This window comes from Panthera onca, chromosome B4 (genome assembly GCF_046562875.1).
Source record: "Panthera onca isolate mPanOnc1 chromosome B4, mPanOnc1 haplotype 2, whole genome shotgun sequence".
Classification (NCBI taxonomy): domain Eukaryota; kingdom Metazoa; phylum Chordata; class Mammalia; order Carnivora; family Felidae; genus Panthera; species Panthera onca.
In genome coordinates, this window is record NC_138345.1 from 117171132 (window position 1) to 117191260 (window position 20129).

At 36.9% G+C, this 20129-nt stretch overlaps 1 protein-coding gene across 4 annotated transcripts in view; it reads left to right on the forward strand.

Annotated features, from left to right (window-relative positions):
* The window catches only part of CFAP54 (cilia and flagella associated protein 54), a 295014-nt gene that overhangs the window by 39911 nt on the left and 234974 nt on the right, over positions 1-20129 (forward strand). For 3 of the 4 annotated variants that reach the window (XR_013556674.2, XM_078449575.2, XM_078449577.2), the window contains 5 exons: positions 4481-4615; positions 5613-5763; positions 9771-9847; positions 15793-15921; positions 16288-16414. Coding sequence is in view for 3 of the 4 variants with exons in the window: in XM_078449575.2 (XP_078305701.2) it covers positions 4481-4615; positions 5613-5763; positions 9771-9847; positions 15793-15921; positions 16288-16414 (619 nt within the window). In the remaining variant the exon portion in view is untranslated. The remainder of the gene's footprint in view (positions 1-4480; positions 4616-5612; positions 5764-9770; positions 9848-15792; positions 15922-16287; positions 16415-20129) is intronic. The other variant, XM_078449576.2, reaches the window with a different exon arrangement.

Consider the following 20129-nt stretch of genomic DNA (forward strand, 5'->3'; position numbering starts at 1 on the left):
GCATACAGGTGTGCTGTTTCGAAGGGACACATGCACCCCCATGTTTATAGCAGCACTATCAACAATAGCCAAGGCATGGAAAGAGCCCAAATGTCCATCGATGGATGACTGGATAAAGAAGGTGTGGTATATCTATACAATGGAGTATTACTCAGAATCAAAAAGAATGAAATCTTGCCATTTGCAACTACGTGGATGGAACTGGAGGGTATTATGCTAAGTGAAATTAGTCAGAGAAAGACAAATATCATATGACTTCATTCATATGAGGACTTTAAGAGACAAAACAGATGAACATAAGGGAAAGGAAACGAAAATAATATAAAAACGGGGGGGGGGGGGGGGACAAAACAGAAGAGACTCAGAAATACGGAGAACAAACTCAGGGTTCTGGAGGGGTTGTAGGAAAGGGGATGGACTAAATGGGGAAGAGGCACTAAGGAATCTACTCCTGAAATCATTGTTGCACTATATGCTAACTAATTTGGATGTAAATTTTAAAAAATAAAAAATAAAACAAAAAATGATTACAATACTGTAATATAATACAAAATAATAATGAAAATATGAAATATAAAGAAAAATAAACAATGCACTTACCTTTGCAAACCTTCGTGGCTGGTGTGAGGGATACAAGAGAGAAGAGGGTTATTGTGTAGGACGACTTCCACTCTCACTAATGGAATTATTGCTACCTTTTGGCTCAATGGAATCTTTTTCTGCATGGGGGCCATTGTATACGCTCACATGGTTGTTGATTAGAGTACAGTATTAATAAAATCTTGTGATGTACTGTACTTAGTGTAACTGACAATAAGGTAGCAGAGGAAAGGGCCTATATCTGCAGGCAGCCTGACCTAGAATGAAGCAAAGCATTCCTAAGCTTACTCTTGTATGGAAAAGTAAAGGACTGTCCATAGGTTCTGTGAAGTGACAAAAAATACACTAGTGCCAATTGTGGGCACCTTCCAACTTCTGATTTCTGCAAAACACCACGGCCTGAGACGGAGCATCCAAGCATGGGAAACAATCACCCACAATCCTGTAGCAAGCGAGAGAGAGAGAGAGAGAGAGAGAGAGAGAGAGAGGATCCATTGGCTCAGTTGTGATCCTGTGATGTTTGGCATGGCTTACTATTCATATTGCAAGACATCACTTGTTTATCAAGTTAAAATTTATTGGCAATGTTTGCTCATCTTACAGAACACTCACAGAACAAGTTACTCACAATCCAAGGTTTTACTGTATTTGATAGTAAATATAATGATTATAGTAGGAGAGCTAAACCAAAATTCTTTTTTTGTTTGTTTTAAGTTTTTAAGTTCTAGTTAGTTAACATATAGTATAATATTGGTTTCAGGATCACAATTTAGTGATTTCAGCACTTGCATATAACACCCAATGCTCATCACAAGTGCCCTCCTTAATTCCCATCATGCATTTAGCCCATCCCCTACCCACCTTCCTTCTAGCAACCCTCAGTTTGTTCTCTATAGCTAATAGTCCCTTATGGTTTGCCTCCCTCTCTTTTGTTTTTCTTCTTCCCCTGTGTTCATCTGTTTTGTTTCTTAAAATCCACATATGAGTGAAATCATATGGTATTTGTCTTTCTCTAACTGACTTATTTTGCTTAGCATAATATTTTAGCTCTATCCATATTGTTGCAAACAGTAAGATTTCATTCTTTTTGATGCCCGAGTAATATTTCATTGTATATATTTATACAGTAAAACCTTGGTTTGTGAACATAATTCATTCTGGAAACATGCTTGTACCCAAAGCATTTGTGTAGCAAAGTGAATTTCTAGAACCATTGGCTCAGTTGTGATTATGTGATATATGGAATCATGTACTGCTCGTACTGCAAGACATTGTTCTTTTGTCGAGTTTAAATTTATTAGAAATGTTTGTTCACCTTGTGGAGCACTCGCAGAACAAGTTACTCGCAATCTAAGGTTTTATTGCACCACTCTTTTTTTTTACATGTTTATTTATTTATTTCAACAGAGAGAGAGAGAGAGAGGCAGAGAAAGAGGGAGAGAGAGAATCCCAAGTAGGCTCTGTGCTGTCAGCATGGAGCCTGATGTGGGGCTCAAACTCATGAACCATGAGATCATGACCTGAGCCAAGTCTGACGCTTAATTGACTGAGCCACCCAGACATGCCGATAACAGCATTTTTGTTTCCTTTGGGTAAATACTTAGTAGTGCAATTGCTGGGTTGTAGGGTATTTCTATTTTTAACTTTTTTATATATACATATTTTTTAACATTTATTCACTTCTTGAGAGACAGAGATAGAGTGCAAGCAGGGCAGGGGCAGAGAGAGAGAGACACACACAGAATTTGAAGCAGGCTCCAGGCTCTGAGCCATCAGCACAGAACCTGACGTGTGGCTCAGACTCACCAACAACGAGATCATGACCTGAGCCGAAGTCGGACGCATAACTGACTGAGCCACCCACCTTCCCCTTCTTAACTTTTTGAGAAACCTCCATACTGTTTTCTGGAGTGGCTGCACCAGTTTGCGTTGCTGCCAACAGTGTAAGAAGGTTCCTGTTTCTCTGCATCCTCGCCAATGTCTGTTGTTTCCTGTGTTGTTAATTTTAGCTATTCTGACAGGTGTGAGGTGATATCTCATCATACTTTTGATTTGTATTTCCCTGATGATGAGTGATGTTGAGCATCTTTTCATGTGTCTATTAGCCATTTGTATGTCTTCTTTGGAAAAAATGTCTATTCATGTCTTCTGCCCATTTCTTAACTGGATTATCTATTTTTTGGGTTAAACCAAAAAATTCTAATCAAGGCTGAAAAGGGCAAGGAATTTTTACTACCATCTTTTAAAAAAAATCATGTATGTTGGGGCACCTGGGTGGCTCAGTCAGTCAAGCGTCCGACTTTAGCTCAGGTCATGATCTCGTGCTTGGTGAGTCTAAGCCCCATGTCAGGTTCTGTGCTGACAGCTCAGAGCCTGGAACCTGCTTCGGATTCTGGGTCTCCTCTCTCTGTTCCTCCTCTGATCATGCTCTGTCTCTCTCTCTCTCAAAAATAAATAAAGGTTAAAAAATTTTTTTAAAAATAAAAAAATCATGTATGCCTTAGTTCATTCAATTCAACAGACATTTATTGATCTCTGTTACATTCCCATACAAGGTACTACATATGCAAATTAAGTCTTAGCGTGGCCCCCAAAGGAGTTCAAGATTTGGTGTATTTTAATTATGAACTGATTACCTTTCCAGTTCAGATATAATGCATTCCATTTTTCTTTTGAAAAGAACCAAATAACTGATTTGAGAGGAGATATAGTCAGTGTAGTTCATCTGTTGATACCAGTGTAATGTTCTGTTGTTTCTTCATGTCTCTCTTTCCTCCTTGTTTGTATCCTTTCCCAGATCCCCACTCCCTCTCCTGTTACTAGTTCATTCCACTCCCCATTCTTTATTATTTTAACTGCAGAAAATTTAAGAAGAAAGTAGCAGTAAAATTTTCCAATTTGGTTGGAACTAATTGGCTTACATAATGTGCCTGAAAATGTTTGTAACTTTTATTTTTAGAGAGGCAGAAGTGGCCCAGAGCATTCGTTAAGAGTGTGGACTCTGGGGATTCTGGCTCAGTCAGTTAAGTCACTGACTTTGGCTCAGGTCATGATCTCTTGGTTCATGAGTTTGAGCCCCATGTGAGGCCCCATGCTGACAGCTTGGAGCCTGGAGCCTGCTGGTGATTCTGTGTCTCCCCCTCTTTCTGCCCCTTCTCCACTCATGCTCTGTCTCTCTATGTCTCTCAAAAATAAATAAAAATTTAAAAAATTAAAAAAAAAAAAAAAGAGTGTGGAGCTACACTGCTTGGGTTTGAATCCTGGCTCTGCTACTTTCTATTCATTTCATCTTGGGAAAAACTACTTAATCTTGTGCTTCAGTTTGCTCCTCTGGAAAGTGGGGATGATAGTAATATCAATCACTTCATAGGGATGCCATGAGGATTGCATTAACTGGTATATGTCTTAGTCTTTTTGTTATGGGGACTCTATAACAAAAATAACAGAGACTAGGTGGCTTAAACCTGGAACATTTCCTTCTCACAGTTCTGGAGGCTTAGAAATCCAAGATCAAGGCACCAGCTGATTTGGTGCCTGGTGACAGTCTGCTTCTGGGTTCATAGGTGGCTGTCTTTGCGCTGTATCTTCACTTGGCAGAAGGAGAGTGATGGACTCTGGTTTCCCTTTCATGAGGATAGTGTTCTCACTCTTGAGGGCTTTACATTCGTGTCTAATTCCCTCCTCAAGGCCCCACCTCCCATCACATTGGGAGTTCAGATTTCAACATAGGAATTTTGGGTAGACACAAACATTCAGTCCATTGCGGTAGGTATATAAAGCTCCTAGAATGGTTCCTGGCACACATTAAATGCTAAATGCTATATAGCTATATGTATATCTTATTATTCTTACCAATATACTTTATCTTTTTTGTTTTCAGAATGTTCAGCCTGATAAAGAAATTGTTGTGGACACGATAATGTTCCTATGGCAGAAATGCAAATTAGGAATTCAGAGGATCAATATGTCCAGAAATGACTATGCAAAATTCACCCAGAAAATCAGCACTAATAAAGTATTCATTTTTGTTTCCTTGCACTTGTTTTTATTATTGCTGATTTAAGTTTGATTCACATTTCAAATCTAAATTTCCATTTATCTACCTGCATAACATTCTTTAAATATGGTGCTGAGTGAGCCTTTCTTTTAAGTGTATTCTCTATACTTCTGCTGCAATTTAGTTTTGGGGTGTGAGAAGGTGCCTCAGGTTTTTAAGGGAGGAATAAATATAGTGCATTAAGGTTACATGAATGTGGCTAAACTCACTAAGAAGGTTAATAATAGAAAATACAAATAAGGAAGGAGCTTTGGGTTTGTTTTTTTTCCCCCCACAATAGTATGTTTAGACTATTTCAAAGAGCTCTTTCCTGGAGAGGAGAAAGTTGAGCAGGAGAATATCATAACCCAAAACTTAAGAGGAAACATTTTAATAGTAACATATTGGATGTGTTGCACATAGGGTGCATGGGCATGGTTTTACCATGTGCTCTGAAAAAGTAATGATGTGGGTGCATCAATGTTGTTTCCTCATTTTAGCTCCCAAGGTGTGATGGCTAATTTGATGTGCTAAGCTTTGGGGATACAGGCATGAAGCCTGCAAGGCACCTAGCATGGAGCCTGAAACACCTGCTTCCTCTTCACTATTTTGGAGGACTTTAATAGTGATCATAACGGGTACTTTTTGAAGGAAGAATGAGAACTTTGAGGATACTTATAATCTTTATTGATATATTTAAAAAGGAAGATGATAAATTTTTTATTATGGCTATAGATATGCAGATTATAAGCTTAGGTGAATCTCTTTTATGAGTTTATATAAACAGATAGATAGGATCATTGATCTTTATATTATTTATAATTAAGATGTACTAATAAGGGGGGTGTACCTGTCTAACATTTCTGTATGTTTTGAAGATGATGATTTTAAGGAAGCCCTAAGTTTTTTTTTTAAAAAGTGGCTCTACAATATAATATACTTTTAATTGATTTTACTGTATATTCTCTCTTTTTAGTGGGTTTATCTTCTGTGGCAGATAAATGAAGTAATTCACTGCTATAAAATGGAAGACATTGACGTTGTGGTGGTGGCAGAGGTCACGTTACAATTAAGTGAAATATTGGAGTCATTAGGAAACCCACGAAAAAAATTTAAAAAATCTCTAGGTAATATAATGAATGAAAAAGTATGAAGTTATTAACACACATATGAATGTATAAGTATAATTTAGAATATGAATGTATAAATATAAATGGGAATGCAGAATAGCTACGGTTAATGGAAAGTAGTCTTCTCAGTACAGTGCTTCCTTGATGATTTATAACCAGAGATAGAAATAATACAGGTTTAACCCAGTGGATGTTAAAAGGAGGTTACATGCTCTGTGATTCCGTGGCATACATACATCTTTTGTCTTCTCCTTACTCATTCATTCCTGTTCTCCATTCCTCATTCCACTTTCACCTCTTGCCCTCTTCCCCATTCTTCCATTTTTCTTTTCTCTCCTCCCTTTTATCCCCTTTCCTCCTCTGCCATTTCCCAATAGAGTGTATGCTGCTTCAAGGAAGAGAGCATGTTTTGGTTGCCGGTATATTTTTGGTACCCACCACACTGCCTGACACAGACTGGGAGCTTGAATAAATGTCTGCTGAATGGATCACTATTCCACATCTTATATCCTTTCTAATTCTCTCCTCTCTTCTGATTCTCTCCTTTTAAAATTTGTTTGTCTTTCTTCATTTATTCTATTTCTCCTCTTTTCCTCCGTTCCTTTTATCTTCCTCTTATTTGTTCTCACTTCCCACCCTCTTTCCTGTTTTCCCTGCCCCAACCCCTTTCTGCCAGCATCTTAGCCTTCTAGAGGGTGCCAGCCTTATGCTCTGATCCGTTTTCTTCTACCTGTGGTTGAACCCCTGAACTATTTGTTTTATAAGGTAACTCATATGTAAAGAATAAGGTGGGGGTGTCATTAGTGGGTGTTTACTTTCCTATTTCACCCCACTTACAGAGTTTGTATGACGTTTGAGGGACTTTGTAGTAATTATTGTAGTAATTGTTTTCCCAGAGATTCACTAATCTGGCTCTGCCTATTCTTGGTTGTTGAGTGTTGTTTTACAGATGAAATTTTAGAGCCATGGTTCTCAATTTTTTATTGGTATCAGTATCACTTGGGAACTTATTAAAAATACAGGCCCAGATCCTATCCTATTTCATCTAGACTGGCCTTTCTAGTCTTTAATAGTTTACCAGGTGATTTTGATACACATCCAAGTTTGAGAACTACTGGATAAAGGTCTCTGGCTGTCTAACACATTCAATGGCCTGAAGTCCTGGTTTTTTTGAAATGTCCTGTCCTAAAGTGCTTTTTCCTTTTTTAAAACTTCTATTATGCAGAATTTCAAATATAGAGAGATGAAAAAAGTTACCATGTACATCTAGTACCAATAATTGTGAATATTTTGCCAATCTTCATTTCTTCTTGTGACACTTTTTTTCCTCTGGAGTGTTTTAAAGCAGACATCATGTCATTTTACCAGCAGAAGCCTCAATGTGTGTGTGTGTGTGTGTGTGTGTGTGTGTGTGTGAGTTTGTCTATGCAAAAGATAAGGGTTTTATAAAATTATAATGCCATTATTACTATACTTTACAAAATTAAGGAAAAATTTCTATGTTTCTGATTGTATTAAAAATGTCTTAAGTTGGTTTGTTCCAGTCAGGATCCAAATAAGTCCACACATTTTTCTTTCTTACATTTTTCTTGAGTCTCTCTCTCTCTCCTGTAATAGTTCTTTTCCTCACCCCCTTTTCAAGCAATTTTTTGAAGAAGTTGGTTTATGACCTTATAGGATTTCCCACATTCTGGATTTGGCTGTTTGTGTCCTTGTGGTATTGATTAACTTGTTTCTCTATCTGGTAGGTAGATCTAGAGGCTTGCTTAGATTTGAATGATACCGTATCAAAAAGAATTCTTGTGACTATCTTACACATTTGGCAAGAATACGACCCAGGTGGTGCTATTTACTCCCTGTTGCATTAAATCAGGGGGCATATAATGCCTGGTTATCCCACGTGTTGTGTTGTAAAGACTTACCAGTGAGTTCAGGTGTTGTCAACCTGACCTTTTTCCTAGGTTCCTTTCCCCAGATGTAGCTTCTGAGACAGGTTGTTGAATGAAGTAGTTTATTTGGGATATTATCCAGGGAAGCAGGGTGGTGGTGTGGAGAAGTGAGATGGAAAAGGAAAGGAAGGCAATACAAGGTACAGTAAGTTAGTGAGAAGGCTACTGTTGTAGACCTAGGGCTTATTCCCATGAGAGACCTCTAGGACTGTATAGAACCTGGCACAGAGAGCTGAGAGGATGAGATATTTATACAACTTTTGTCTGTCATTGGTTGGAGGCTACTGGAGGAGTGGGGGTGAGAAGCCAGAAGGGGGTTCTAACTTCTGTCATTCTTTCTGCACTCATGATATTGAGTGCTTAAGTGAAGAAATTACTTCATCAGCTATTTGGTTACTCTGGTTATTTTTGATTGTGTGGTAGACACACAATCAAAGAGAAATTGAGAAATTGAGATAATTTGAAGCTGGGATGCTCTCTCGTTGAATTATTTTCCATTTGCCCTAATTCCTGGGATACAGCCCCTTCTGGCTTCCCACCCTTGGTGGTCCTGGATACTAATCTGTGTTGCTTGAGTTCTCAGGACTGTCAGAAACATCACTCAGCTTCTCAACTTTCCTCTCCAGAATTGACAAAAGTTCTCAGTGGAGAAAATAGCTCTAATGCCATTCTGTATTCTCTGGGCTCTCTTCCCAAGAGCCAGGTGATACTCTTTTCTCTTTACATTTTCATGAGCTTCTTTGCTTACAGATGAAAAAAGTATTTTTTCAGCTTTGTTTTTCTATTTATTTATTTATTTATTTAATGACAGAGTGAGTGAGTGAGCACAAGTGGGGCAGGGGCAGAGAGAGAGAGAGAAAGAGAGGGGGAGAGAGAGAGAGAATCCCAAGCAGGTTCCACACTGTCAGCACAGAGCTCAACATGGGGCTTCAACTCACGAACTGAGCCATGAGATCATGACCCGAGCAGAAACCAAGAGTTGGATGCTTAACCAACTGAGCCACCCAGGCATCCCTTTTACCAGCTTTTCTAGTGGTCTCTAGCGAGGAGAATTTTTACAGATTACCTGTTACTGAAAGCAAAAGGCCTAATGATTATTTTTTTAAAAATCTATTTTTTATTTAATTTTATTGTTTTGTTTACTGATTACTTTTGGAGACTATTGTTTTGTTGTATTTTATACTCTGTTTAATTATAAATGAGATAAATACAATTTACTGATTCATTGAAAAAAAGTTTTATTTCTAAAGAACTAATCAATACTGGAGCATGATCCATTTATAAATAGAAAAATCTACATTTATGTAGGGAGGCGTTGTTCCCATTTAGACAAATAAATTCTTATAACGTTTCCAACATTGTTATTATCATCATCTCATTGGCACATAAAACACAAAGTACAAATCATTCTTGTGTATTAATTATGGCAATCTGATTCAAAATGTTTATTGGACTGTTTATTAAGTAATGCATTATTTAGTTTAAGTTATTAAACTAGCATTTTAAAATAGGAAACTAGCATTGCCATATATTTAACTCAAACCAACCTTCTCTGATATTTGCCCAAACCTATAGGCTTTTACACTGTTTTCTGAATGCTTTACAATGGACTTTATTGTATGTAGAAAGACCAGTCTCTTTACCATAATATTATCTTGTTAATAATGAATAGTTTTAATTATTTGTCATACTGCAAGATGCTTTTAAATGAACTTATATAAAGATCAAATGTAATTATATGGAAGAAATAATTTGGTATTTAGTCAACTTCTAAGTGTTGAATCATTTCTAAAATCATGAGTAATTAAAAAAGTAACCAATTAAGTGTAACATTTTTTAGGATTATGATTCACTGCTATGTTTACATTTTTTCCTTCCTTCTTTTATTTCCTCTGGTCCTTCCTTCTTTCCCTTTGTTTCTTCTCTCCTACTCTCTCCTCTTCTTCCTACTTTACTCTTTTTTTCTCCTCTTCTTCCTTCTTCTCTTCCCTCCCTTCCTCTTCCATTCCTTCTTTCCTTCTTTTCCTCTTCCTCCCCCCCTTCCCCCCCCCACAGAGATATCTTTAAGGAAAGGGACTGGTGAATTCCTTGAGACTTCAAAAGGGAGCCTGGAAATTCTCCCAATATTGAAGGTATTGCAAAAATATTTTAGAAAATATACTTAAAAACATGAATTTAAATTTTCAAATAATATTATATTTATAAATATGTAATGGTTAATTATAGAAGTAATTTTGAATATTTAATATTTGAGATTTTATGGTTTTTACATACATTGCAAACTACGGGGGATGTTTTCTAGTTTTTGCATTAACTCTAGAAAAAAAAATCCAATCAGGTTTAAAAATAACCTAGTAAATTCTCTTAAAAGGATTTGTAGTTATATTACTATTGGTATTTTGAATGTGTTGTGATTCATGGACTCATAAAGCAGAGATGTCCTGCTCAGCATATGCCTCTGACTGATTCTGTGTGTTATTACCTGTTGAAAATGCACTTAGAACAGGCCCTGGCACATGGCAAGGTCTCAGTGATTGTTAGCTTAAGAGGAGAAAGGAGTGAGGGAGATAAATGGCCATTCCTCTTCTTGATTACTTTTGTTTTTTTAGAATATTTGAATTATTTCTGTACATCAAGGATTGTGTTGTTCCATAGATCTGAATGGGAGTGTAGGACACTGTGTCATATATGCTATAAACATTTATTTATTTATAGACATGAACTAGAATAGCATTTTGCCAAGTCTGTCCTATGTGATGCTGATACTATACTTCAGAAAAGGTTGCCAGGGTCTAACTTTGAATGATGTTGGATTAAATGCAATAGGTCCCTTACTGTAAGACTTCTCAGAGGCATTCATTTGCTTCCGAGTATTGTGGTTTTCCCAAGAAGAAGATATAGAATATCATATATTCTATTATCTGAAAATAAAGCCCATTTTACCCCCTATAGAATAGCTACTTAGGATACTAGTGCTTCTGGACTACTGTTGAAAAATACTTTTCTAGAGAGGAAGCCAGTGATCTATATTTTGGTTTGCCTGATTAATTGAAAAACTACAATTTTAATTTTTTTAAGTGTTTATTTATTTTTGAGAGAGAGAAAGAGAGAGAGAGAGCCTGAGTGGGGTAGGACAGAGAGAGAGGGAGACACAGAATATAAAGCAGGCTCCAAGCTCTGAGATGTCTGCACAGAGCCCAATGCAGGGCTTGAACCCATGAACCGTGAGATCATTACCTGAGCTGAAGTTAGACACTTAACTGACTGAGCTACCCAGGCATCCCCAAAACTACAATTTTAAATTACAAAAGTTGTATTAGCAATTTTACTATATAGACTGCAATGCTATTATTTTTTATGTTCTCTTCTAGGTATTTTTGGTTTTTAGCATAGTAGCATTCTGATATTTTTTTACTAAATATTATTCCATCAGCACTTTTCTTATTGCTAGATATTAATACTTGTAATTACCATATTTTCTCTGAAAAATCAACTTGAAATATATGACATCAAATTGTAAAGAATTTTATAAGGAAGACCCATTTCCCATCATAGCCTAAGAAAAAAATACATTATTAATACAGCTGGAACTCTTCTCCACTAAGGAGTGACCCCCCCCCCCCCCCACCCCGATCACATCACCTTTCCTCCTGCCTAGAAGTAACTGGTATTCTAAATATAGTGATATAAATTCTAGGCATACTTTTTTTTACATATGTGTGTATTCCTAGGCAGTAGGGAGTATTGTTTTTAAATATAATATAATATAATATAATATAATATAATATAATATAATATATAATATAATATATATTATATATAATATAATATATCTAATATTATATATTTACATATATTTAATACATAATATAGCAAATAATATATACAATATAATATATATTACATATATGTTAACATATGTGTAATATGATATTATATATTATATATTATATAACATATATTTAACATATATGTAATATATAATATATGTATTATATATATGTATATAGTGTCATACTGTGTGTACTCTTCTGCAGCTTGCTTTTTATCTCAGTATTCTTGTGTTTGTGAGATTCACTCCAGTTGATTTGTGTGGTCATAGTGATGATTTTCGCTACCACATCCAACTTTTGCTCAATGTTGCACAGTAAGCAGATTTGAACTCAAGTGTGTTGCCTTCCAACATCCAGGCATTTAGTTGGATCAAGCTTTGTTGTCTTTTGATTAAAAAAAAATTGTCTTCAGGACATTTGTATAAAAGATATTTTTCTAATGCATAAAATATAATGCATGTCCTATAACTGGGTGCCAATCAAATATCATGAATGTAATGGAGGACTGGAGGATCATTCTGAATTTACTTTCTTCTGAAGATTATAGGTTTTAAGGGATGCAGGTCTGAGTTCTTTACATAGTATTATGTCTTAAAAGAGCTAGAATTGAGAAATCTTTTTATTTTTATTATTTATTTATTTATTTATTAAAAATTTTTAAATGTTTATTTTTGAGACAGAGAGAGAGAGAGAGAGAGGCAGAGAGGGAGGGAGACACAGAATCCAAAGCAGGTTCTAGGCTATAAGCTGTCAGCACAGAGCCGGACAGGGGCTTGAACCCACAAACTGTGAGATCATGACCTGAGCTGAAGTCCAATACTCAACTGACTGAGCCACCCAGGTGCCCCTAGAGTTAAGAAATCTTAAATTGAGAACAGAGTGTTTGAAATTCACAAGAGATTGAGGAGGCATAATAGCTGTCTGCCAATGGTTTTTCCAGGGATCACTTACAGTGCTTGCTAAATATACAGCTTCCTATTTCCCGCTCTAGACATATTGAATCATAATTTCAGGTGTGGGGGTCTCAAAGTTTGTAATTCCAGATATTTTCCTCTTAAAATTCCCCCCAGGTAGATTCTTTTTTAAATCTTTTTTTTTTTTTTTTTAATATCTATTTTGAGGGAGAGAGAGACAGAGTGCGAGAGGGGGTGGGGCAGAGAGAGGGAGACAAAGAATCCAAAGCAGGCTCTGAGCTGTCAGCACAGAGCCCCATGTGGTGCTCTAACTCATGAACTGTGAGATCATGACCTCAGCCTAAGTCAGACGCTTAACCGACTGAGCCACCCAGGCTCCCCGCCCCAGGCCCCCGCAGGTAGATTCTTAAGGAAACTAGAATTTGAGACTCACTGGCTCTGTGGGCCAGCACTTATTTTCTGAGGCTTCATAGGCTAGGAATAAGAATACTAGTAGAGGGGTGCCTGGGTGGCTCAGTCAGTTTAAGTGACCGACTCTTGATTTTGGCTCGGGTCATGATCTCAGGACCGTCGGATCAAGCTTTGTATTGGGCTCTGTGCTGAGCATGGAGGCTGCTTGTGATTCTCTCTCTCTGCCTCACTCTCTGCACCTCCCCTGCTTATGTTTGCTCTTGCTGTCTATCTCAAAATAAATAAATAAACATTAAAAAGAAAGAATATTAGCAGAAGTTACCAAGGGCAACGTGCTGGGGCATAGGGTAGATGTTGTAGAGGTGGTTCATTGGTAAGGTGTAAGGGCACAGCAATTGGTGTTGGAGCACCCATAGTTGAATCTTGGCTCTGATATTGACTGTGTGATCTTGAACAAATTATTTTATCTGTTTGAATGTAAGTGTCCTTACCTGCAAAATATAACAATAGTACCTATTCTACTGGTATTATTTAAGTTATATAAGTTTAAATGAGATATTGGTAACCCTGTGGAAACCGGTACATGGCACATGACAGCTACTCAGTTTTTCTCCTATGTTTTATGTAGAGCAGGGAATCTTAATTTAGGGTCTCAGATCCATCTGAAAGGGAATTAAGTGGAGAGAAGGAATAAGAACTTATTGTAAGGAAAATCCAAAATCCATATGTTGACCTAGAGGAGACTCTAGGTGGGATAAATTATAGATCTTGCATATGTACATGCAACTATTTAAAAAAATATGAGGTGTGGGCGCCTGGGTAGCTCAGTCGGTTGAGCATCTGACTTCGGCTCAGGTCATGATCTCACAGTCTGTGAGTTTGAGCCCCACATAGGGCTCTGTGGTGATAGCTCAGAGCCCGGAGCCTGTTTCAGATTCTGTGTCTCCTTCTCTTTCTGCTCCTCTCCTGCTCATGCTCTGTCTCTCTCTGTCTGAAAAGTAAATAAACATTAAAATAAAATTTAAAAAAATATGAGGTGCTTATCATAATTACCTTAAAAGCTTATTTAAAAGTTTTACTGAAGGGGCGCCTGGGAGTCTCAGTTGGTTAAGCATCCAACTTCAGCTCAGGTCATGATCTCATGGTTCACCAGTTTGAGTCCCAAGTCAGGCTCTGTGCTGACAGCTCAGAGCCTGGAGCCTTCTTTGGATTCTGTGTCTCCCTCTCTCTCTGCCCCTCCCCCACTCATACTCTGTCTCTGTCCCTCTCTCTCTCTCAAAAATAAACATTAAAAAAACAATGTAACAAATTTTATACCTTTAGTCAAAGATTAAAAGCAATCCCTTTATACTGATGTAACAGCATAGGATATCTGTCATTCTTCTGTTCAACATGTCCTAGAGGTCTTAGCTGAAGAAGAAAGATGATAAAGAAAGCAGAAAAAAGGGCACAAGGACTATAAAGGAAATACCAACCTGGTATTTATTCCCAGACTAGTACAATGCATTACACATTTTTAGTAATAGCAGTCTAAATGCCCATCGGCAGAAGAGTAGATAAATAAATTGTAACATATTCCTCAGCATTGCACTGTTGCATTGTGGTCACGAGGACGAATGAACTAGTGTGGGCTTGAACGGGAGTCAGCTTGACATCATTGCCATTCCCTTCTTTAGTCATCTTTGGGTCTCAGGGGAAAACCTGGAACTGCATTTCCCAGCATCTCATTGCCATGTGATTCTAGGTTAGTCTTCCAATGAGGCGCATTTGCATGAATTTATAACAGAAGGAAGACAGAGTTCTTATTCGGCAGTGGCAGATGGAAGAAGTTCATTTGCCAGCCCTGCTGAGCAAGCTCTTATGACTCACTTGATCCAGTGTAGTAGACACAGTTGTCGTCAGCCACCTAGGTTCATGCACAGAGGCTTGTGCATGCAGCAGTATGGTCCCTGACAGCTCCCTTGGCCTTTGTTCCCCCCAGCCTTCCAACGGTGATAGACACCTCTAATTCTGTGTATGAAATCCCTTTCTGCTTAGAGTATCTGGAGTCGTTCTGCGTTCCCAACCAAACTCTGACACGTTGAGTTACATACACTCGCATGGAAAGGTTTCAACAACATGTGTTTGAGTGTATAAAGTGAATTCCAAAATTTTCTGACAGAATTAAAAAATAGGCAAAGCAATATTGCATATTGTTAATGGATGCATACCCATGTAGTAAAAGTTTAAAAACATGCAAAAGAACAGTAAAAACCAACTTCAAGCACAGTGGCTTCCTTTAGGAGCAGAGAAGCATAGTCGTTGCGGACACTTGTATGGAAGATTTCAGTTATCTGCATGTATGCATTTACGTTATTTTCTAAAAATTTTCTGGAGTAATATGGAAAATTGGAAAGTATGAATAAAGCTGGATGCTCTTTATATTATTCTTTATATTTGTCCCTCTGTGAGAGTAATTATAATGAAAAGGTATCTAGTTTTTGAAAATCATGATATTTGCCATTGGATCTGATGGCCTCTAAGTCTAAATTTCCGGCTCTGAGATTTAAAAAAAATAATAACTTCCAAAATGAAGTGTGTGAGATGACAGATTATGTAAGTTATATTTTAAACATTTACCGATAAATTTGGTACAATCAGAATTTTGAAACTATGAAAGGAAGATATATATATGTTTGTGAAAAGTTTATTTTATATTTGGAAAAATTATGAAGTGTATTTATTATTTCACTTTTATCAGTAGTACTCCACATTTAACTGAAGACAAATACACTTAGTAAAAAATACAACATGGTTGATACTGGATAGACTATTTAAACTTGTTATTTGGTTTGTGAGTTATTATTAAAAGAAGTTTGGAAATGTATATGATTTTTCTTTAAGTGTTATTTTTCTGTCTTGTTTATAAAATTACTTTAGAAAAAACCCGTGGAACAGTTATTTTTGGCTTATGAACTTCTTGACAAAGCAATTGGTGGAATAAATTTGAATTGCAAGTTAAGTACTTTGCCAAATGGATCATCAGTGATTGACCATTGCTATGCCAAGGTAAACAGGGGAAACTCTTAAATTAGATTTAAGTGTTACGTAGCTTGGCAGAGGGCTGGCCTTGCAAGTAGGGGAGTAAAGCATGATTTGTGGTGGCTTCACTCTCACAGGCCAGAAATCTATTCCCCCCTTCCCAGAAGAAATCAAGAAGAGTGAGGAGTCTTTAAATTTGTTATCAAAGAGGCCACTGGTGAACTTGAAAAGCAGGTTTATTAGCATGCAAACCAGATTGCTAAGGGTTGAAAAGTGAGCAGAATTTAATGGCTTTGAGTAAAATGATAACTTGAGTGATAATAGGATAGAACTATTTTTAGTATGTTTTGATAATTGCATTTCTTTTTTATTTTTACTTCAATTCTACCAAAGTATACCCAAGATATAGATGGAGACATCTGCAAACCAGTCACACAGAATAGTTTCATGATGGATTTACATCTTGAACTAATTCAAGCCCAGCACCGAATAGCTGTTGTGCTTCTTGACCAATTGCAAGGTAGTCGTCATCAAAGCAAATAATTTGTGCTGCATCAATTTTAAGATAAGTTCAAGTATAGAATCGACTTAATTTGTTAATTATGTTCTTGTTGACAGAGTGTTTTCCAGATAAATTTCATTATTTTCTTTTCTTTTCCCTGATTATATCAATAGATACCTTTCATTATTGCTTTATACACTGCATAGCAAATCCTTTAGTAAACTCCTAAAAAATTAAATTAATTTTGCTTGAATTATAGTAAATTATTGATATTTTGTTAATTAAATCGAGCAAATATAATTATCGAGTGCCTACTTAGATCCAGGAACCATATTATATTTTGTATAAATAAGATACAACCTCTAATTTTGAGCTTCTAGATACATAAGCCAATTGTAACAGTTTAGATTAATAAATGTAACAGAAGTGGGCTCAGAATGTTTGTTATAGGTACACAGAAGAGGAGAATCTATAATAGACAAGAGTCAGGGATGGCTTCCTAGAAGAGGTGATAGATGACCAGAAGGCTAGTAAATATCTTTATGATGAAGAGTGAAAAGAAAGCAGTCATTTGGAGAGAGAAAATAGCCTTTAGCAAGCTGGAAACCAAACAGTAATATCGTGCAGTTTAGGAATTGCTGGAATTCTCTTATGGCTGGAATAAAGAGCACATGTGGGAAAATGACATAGACAAGACTGCCAAGGTAGACTCCAGTTACATCTAAACGGCTGGGGGGTTTATATTTACCCTGGAAGCTGCTGAAGACCTTAGAAAGACATCACTGACAGCAGCTTCAGAACACACAGGACTTGGATTTAACTTCTTTTGGTCTTATTATTAGGTAAAGGAGTCAAAACATTTTTTTTTTTGAATGTTTATTTATTTTTGAGACAGAGAGAGACAGAGCATGAACTGGGGAGGGTCAGAGAGAGGGAGACACAGAATCCGAAACAGGCTCCAGGCTCTGAGCTGTCAGCACAGAGCCCGATGCGGGGCTCGAACCCACAAACCGTGAGATCATGACCCGAGCCGAAGTCGGCCGCTCAACCGACTGAGCCACCCAGGCGCCCCCAAAACATTTTTTAAAAAGATGTCAATAATAATAGCAGTGTGCATATAGATAACACGTTTGAGTTTCAAAATAAGATTTAACATCATTATGTCTAAAAACTGAGGTTAAATTCTGATAAAGGTAAGTTACTCTTGGCATGATTATATAGCCAAATATTCATTTAACTACTACTACAGTATAAATTACTAATTATAGAATAGAACCAAGTGTTGCTGCCTAATATAACCTCTGATTTCTGTCTAAAGCATTCTAATTTGAAGGGATACATACACCCCAATGTTTATAGCAGCATTATCAACAGTAGCCAAATCATGGAAAGAGCCCAAATGTCCATCGACTGGTGAATGGATAACGATGTGAAACACACACACACACACACACACACACACACACACACACACACACACACACACTGGAATATTACTCAGCCATAAAAAAAAAAATGAAATCTTGTGATTTGCAATGATGTGGATGGAGCTAGAGAGCATTATGCTAAGCAAAATAAGTCAGAAAAAGACAAATACCATATGATTTCACTCATATATGGCATTTAAGAAACAAAACAAACAATCATAGGGGGGAAAAAGGCCAACCAAGGAACAGACTCTTAACTATAGAGAACAAACTGATGGTTACCAGAGGGGAGGTGGGTAAGGATGGGTTAAATAGGTGATGGGGATTAAGGAGTGCACTCGTGATGAGCACCGGGTGTTGTATGTAAGTGTTGAATGACTAATTTGAATACCTGAAGGTAATATTACACTGTACATTAACTAACTGGAATTTAAAAACTTAAAAAAATAAAGCATTCAGATGTCACATCATATATACAACTAAATAAATTTAATCAAGTGCTAGTTAATTAATTTTTGAGTACAAACGTTTTCCCTGAGGTCAGTAAGATATAATTGACAGATAACATTGTGTAAGTATAAGTTGTACGATTGTTTTGATTTGATACACTAATATATGTACGACTGTTTTGATTTGATACACTAATACGTTGCAAAGTGATTACCATCGTAGCATTAGCTAATGCCTCCATCATGTCACATAATTATCATTTCTTTTTTGTGGTATGAACACTTAAGATTTACTTTCTTAGCAACTTTCAAGTATATACTACAGTATTATTGACTATAATCATCATGCTATTCATTAGATCCCTAGAACTTATTTATCTTATAACTGAAAGTTCACAGCCTTTGACCAACATCTCTCCATCTCCTCCCAGTCCCCCTCCAGCCCCTGGTAACCACCACTCTGTTTCTATGAATTCAGCTTTTTTAGATTCCACATATAAGTGATATCATACAGCATTTGTCTGATTTATTTCAGTAGTGTTATGCCCTCAGAGTCCATTCGTCTGGTTGCAAATGGTAGGATTTCTTTCCTTCTCATGATTGAATAATATTCTATGGTGTATATATATAGTGGTGGTACTTTTTATACCACATAGTCTTTATCCATTCATCCATTGACAGACACTTTAGGTTATTTCCATATCTTGGCTATTGTGAATAATGCTGCAGTGAACATGGGAGTGCAGATATCTCTACGAGATCTTGTTTTCATCTCCTTTGGAAATACACCTGGAAGTGGGATATCTGGATTGTATGGTAGTTCTATTTTTAATTTTTGGATGAGCCTCCATAGTATTTTCCACAGTGGCTGAATAAACCTACATTCCCACCAACATTGTACAAGGGTTTCCTTTGTTCTACATCCTCACCAACATTCGTTATCTCTTGTCTTTTTTGATAGCTGTTCTAGCAGATGTGAAATGATAACTCATTGTGGTTTTGATTTGCATTTTTCTGATGGTTAGTGATGTTGAGCATCTTTTCATGTACCTGTTGGCCATTTGTATGTATTCTTTGGAAAAATGTCTATTCAGATCCTCTGTCCATTTTTAATTGGATTATTTGTTTTTTTCGCTATTGAATTGTAGGAGTTCTTTTTTTTTTTTTTATATGAAATTTATTGTCAAATTGGTTTCCATACAACACACAGTGCTCATCCCAACAGGTGCTCTCCTCAATGCCCATCACCCACTTTCCCCTACCCCCACCCTCTATCAACCCTCAGTTTATTCTCAGTTTTTAAGAGACTCTTATGGTTTGCCTCCTACCCTCTCTGTAACTTTTTTCCCCCCATCCCCTCCTCCCTGGTCTTCTGTTGAGTTTCTCAGGATCCACATAAGAGGGAAAATATATGGTATCTGTCTTTCTCTGCCTGACTTATTTCACTTAGCATAACACTCTCCAGTTCCATCCACGTTGCTACAAATGGCCAGATTTCATTCTTTCTCATTGCCAAGTAGTATTCCATTGTATATTTAACCACATCTTCTTTATCCATTTGTTGGTTGATGGACATTTAGGCTCTTTCCATAATTTGGCTATTGTTGAAAGTGCTGCTATAAACCTTGGGGTACTAGTGCCCCTATGCATCAGCACCCCCGTATCCCTTGGGTAAATTCCTAGCAATGCTATTACTGGATCATAGGGTATATCTATTTTTAACTTTTTGAGGAACCTCCACACTGTTTTCCAGAGCGGCTACACCAGTTTGCATTCCCACCAATAGTGCAAGAGGGTTCCCATTTCTCCACATCCTCTCCAGCATCTATAGTCTGCTGATTTGTTCATTTTAGCCAC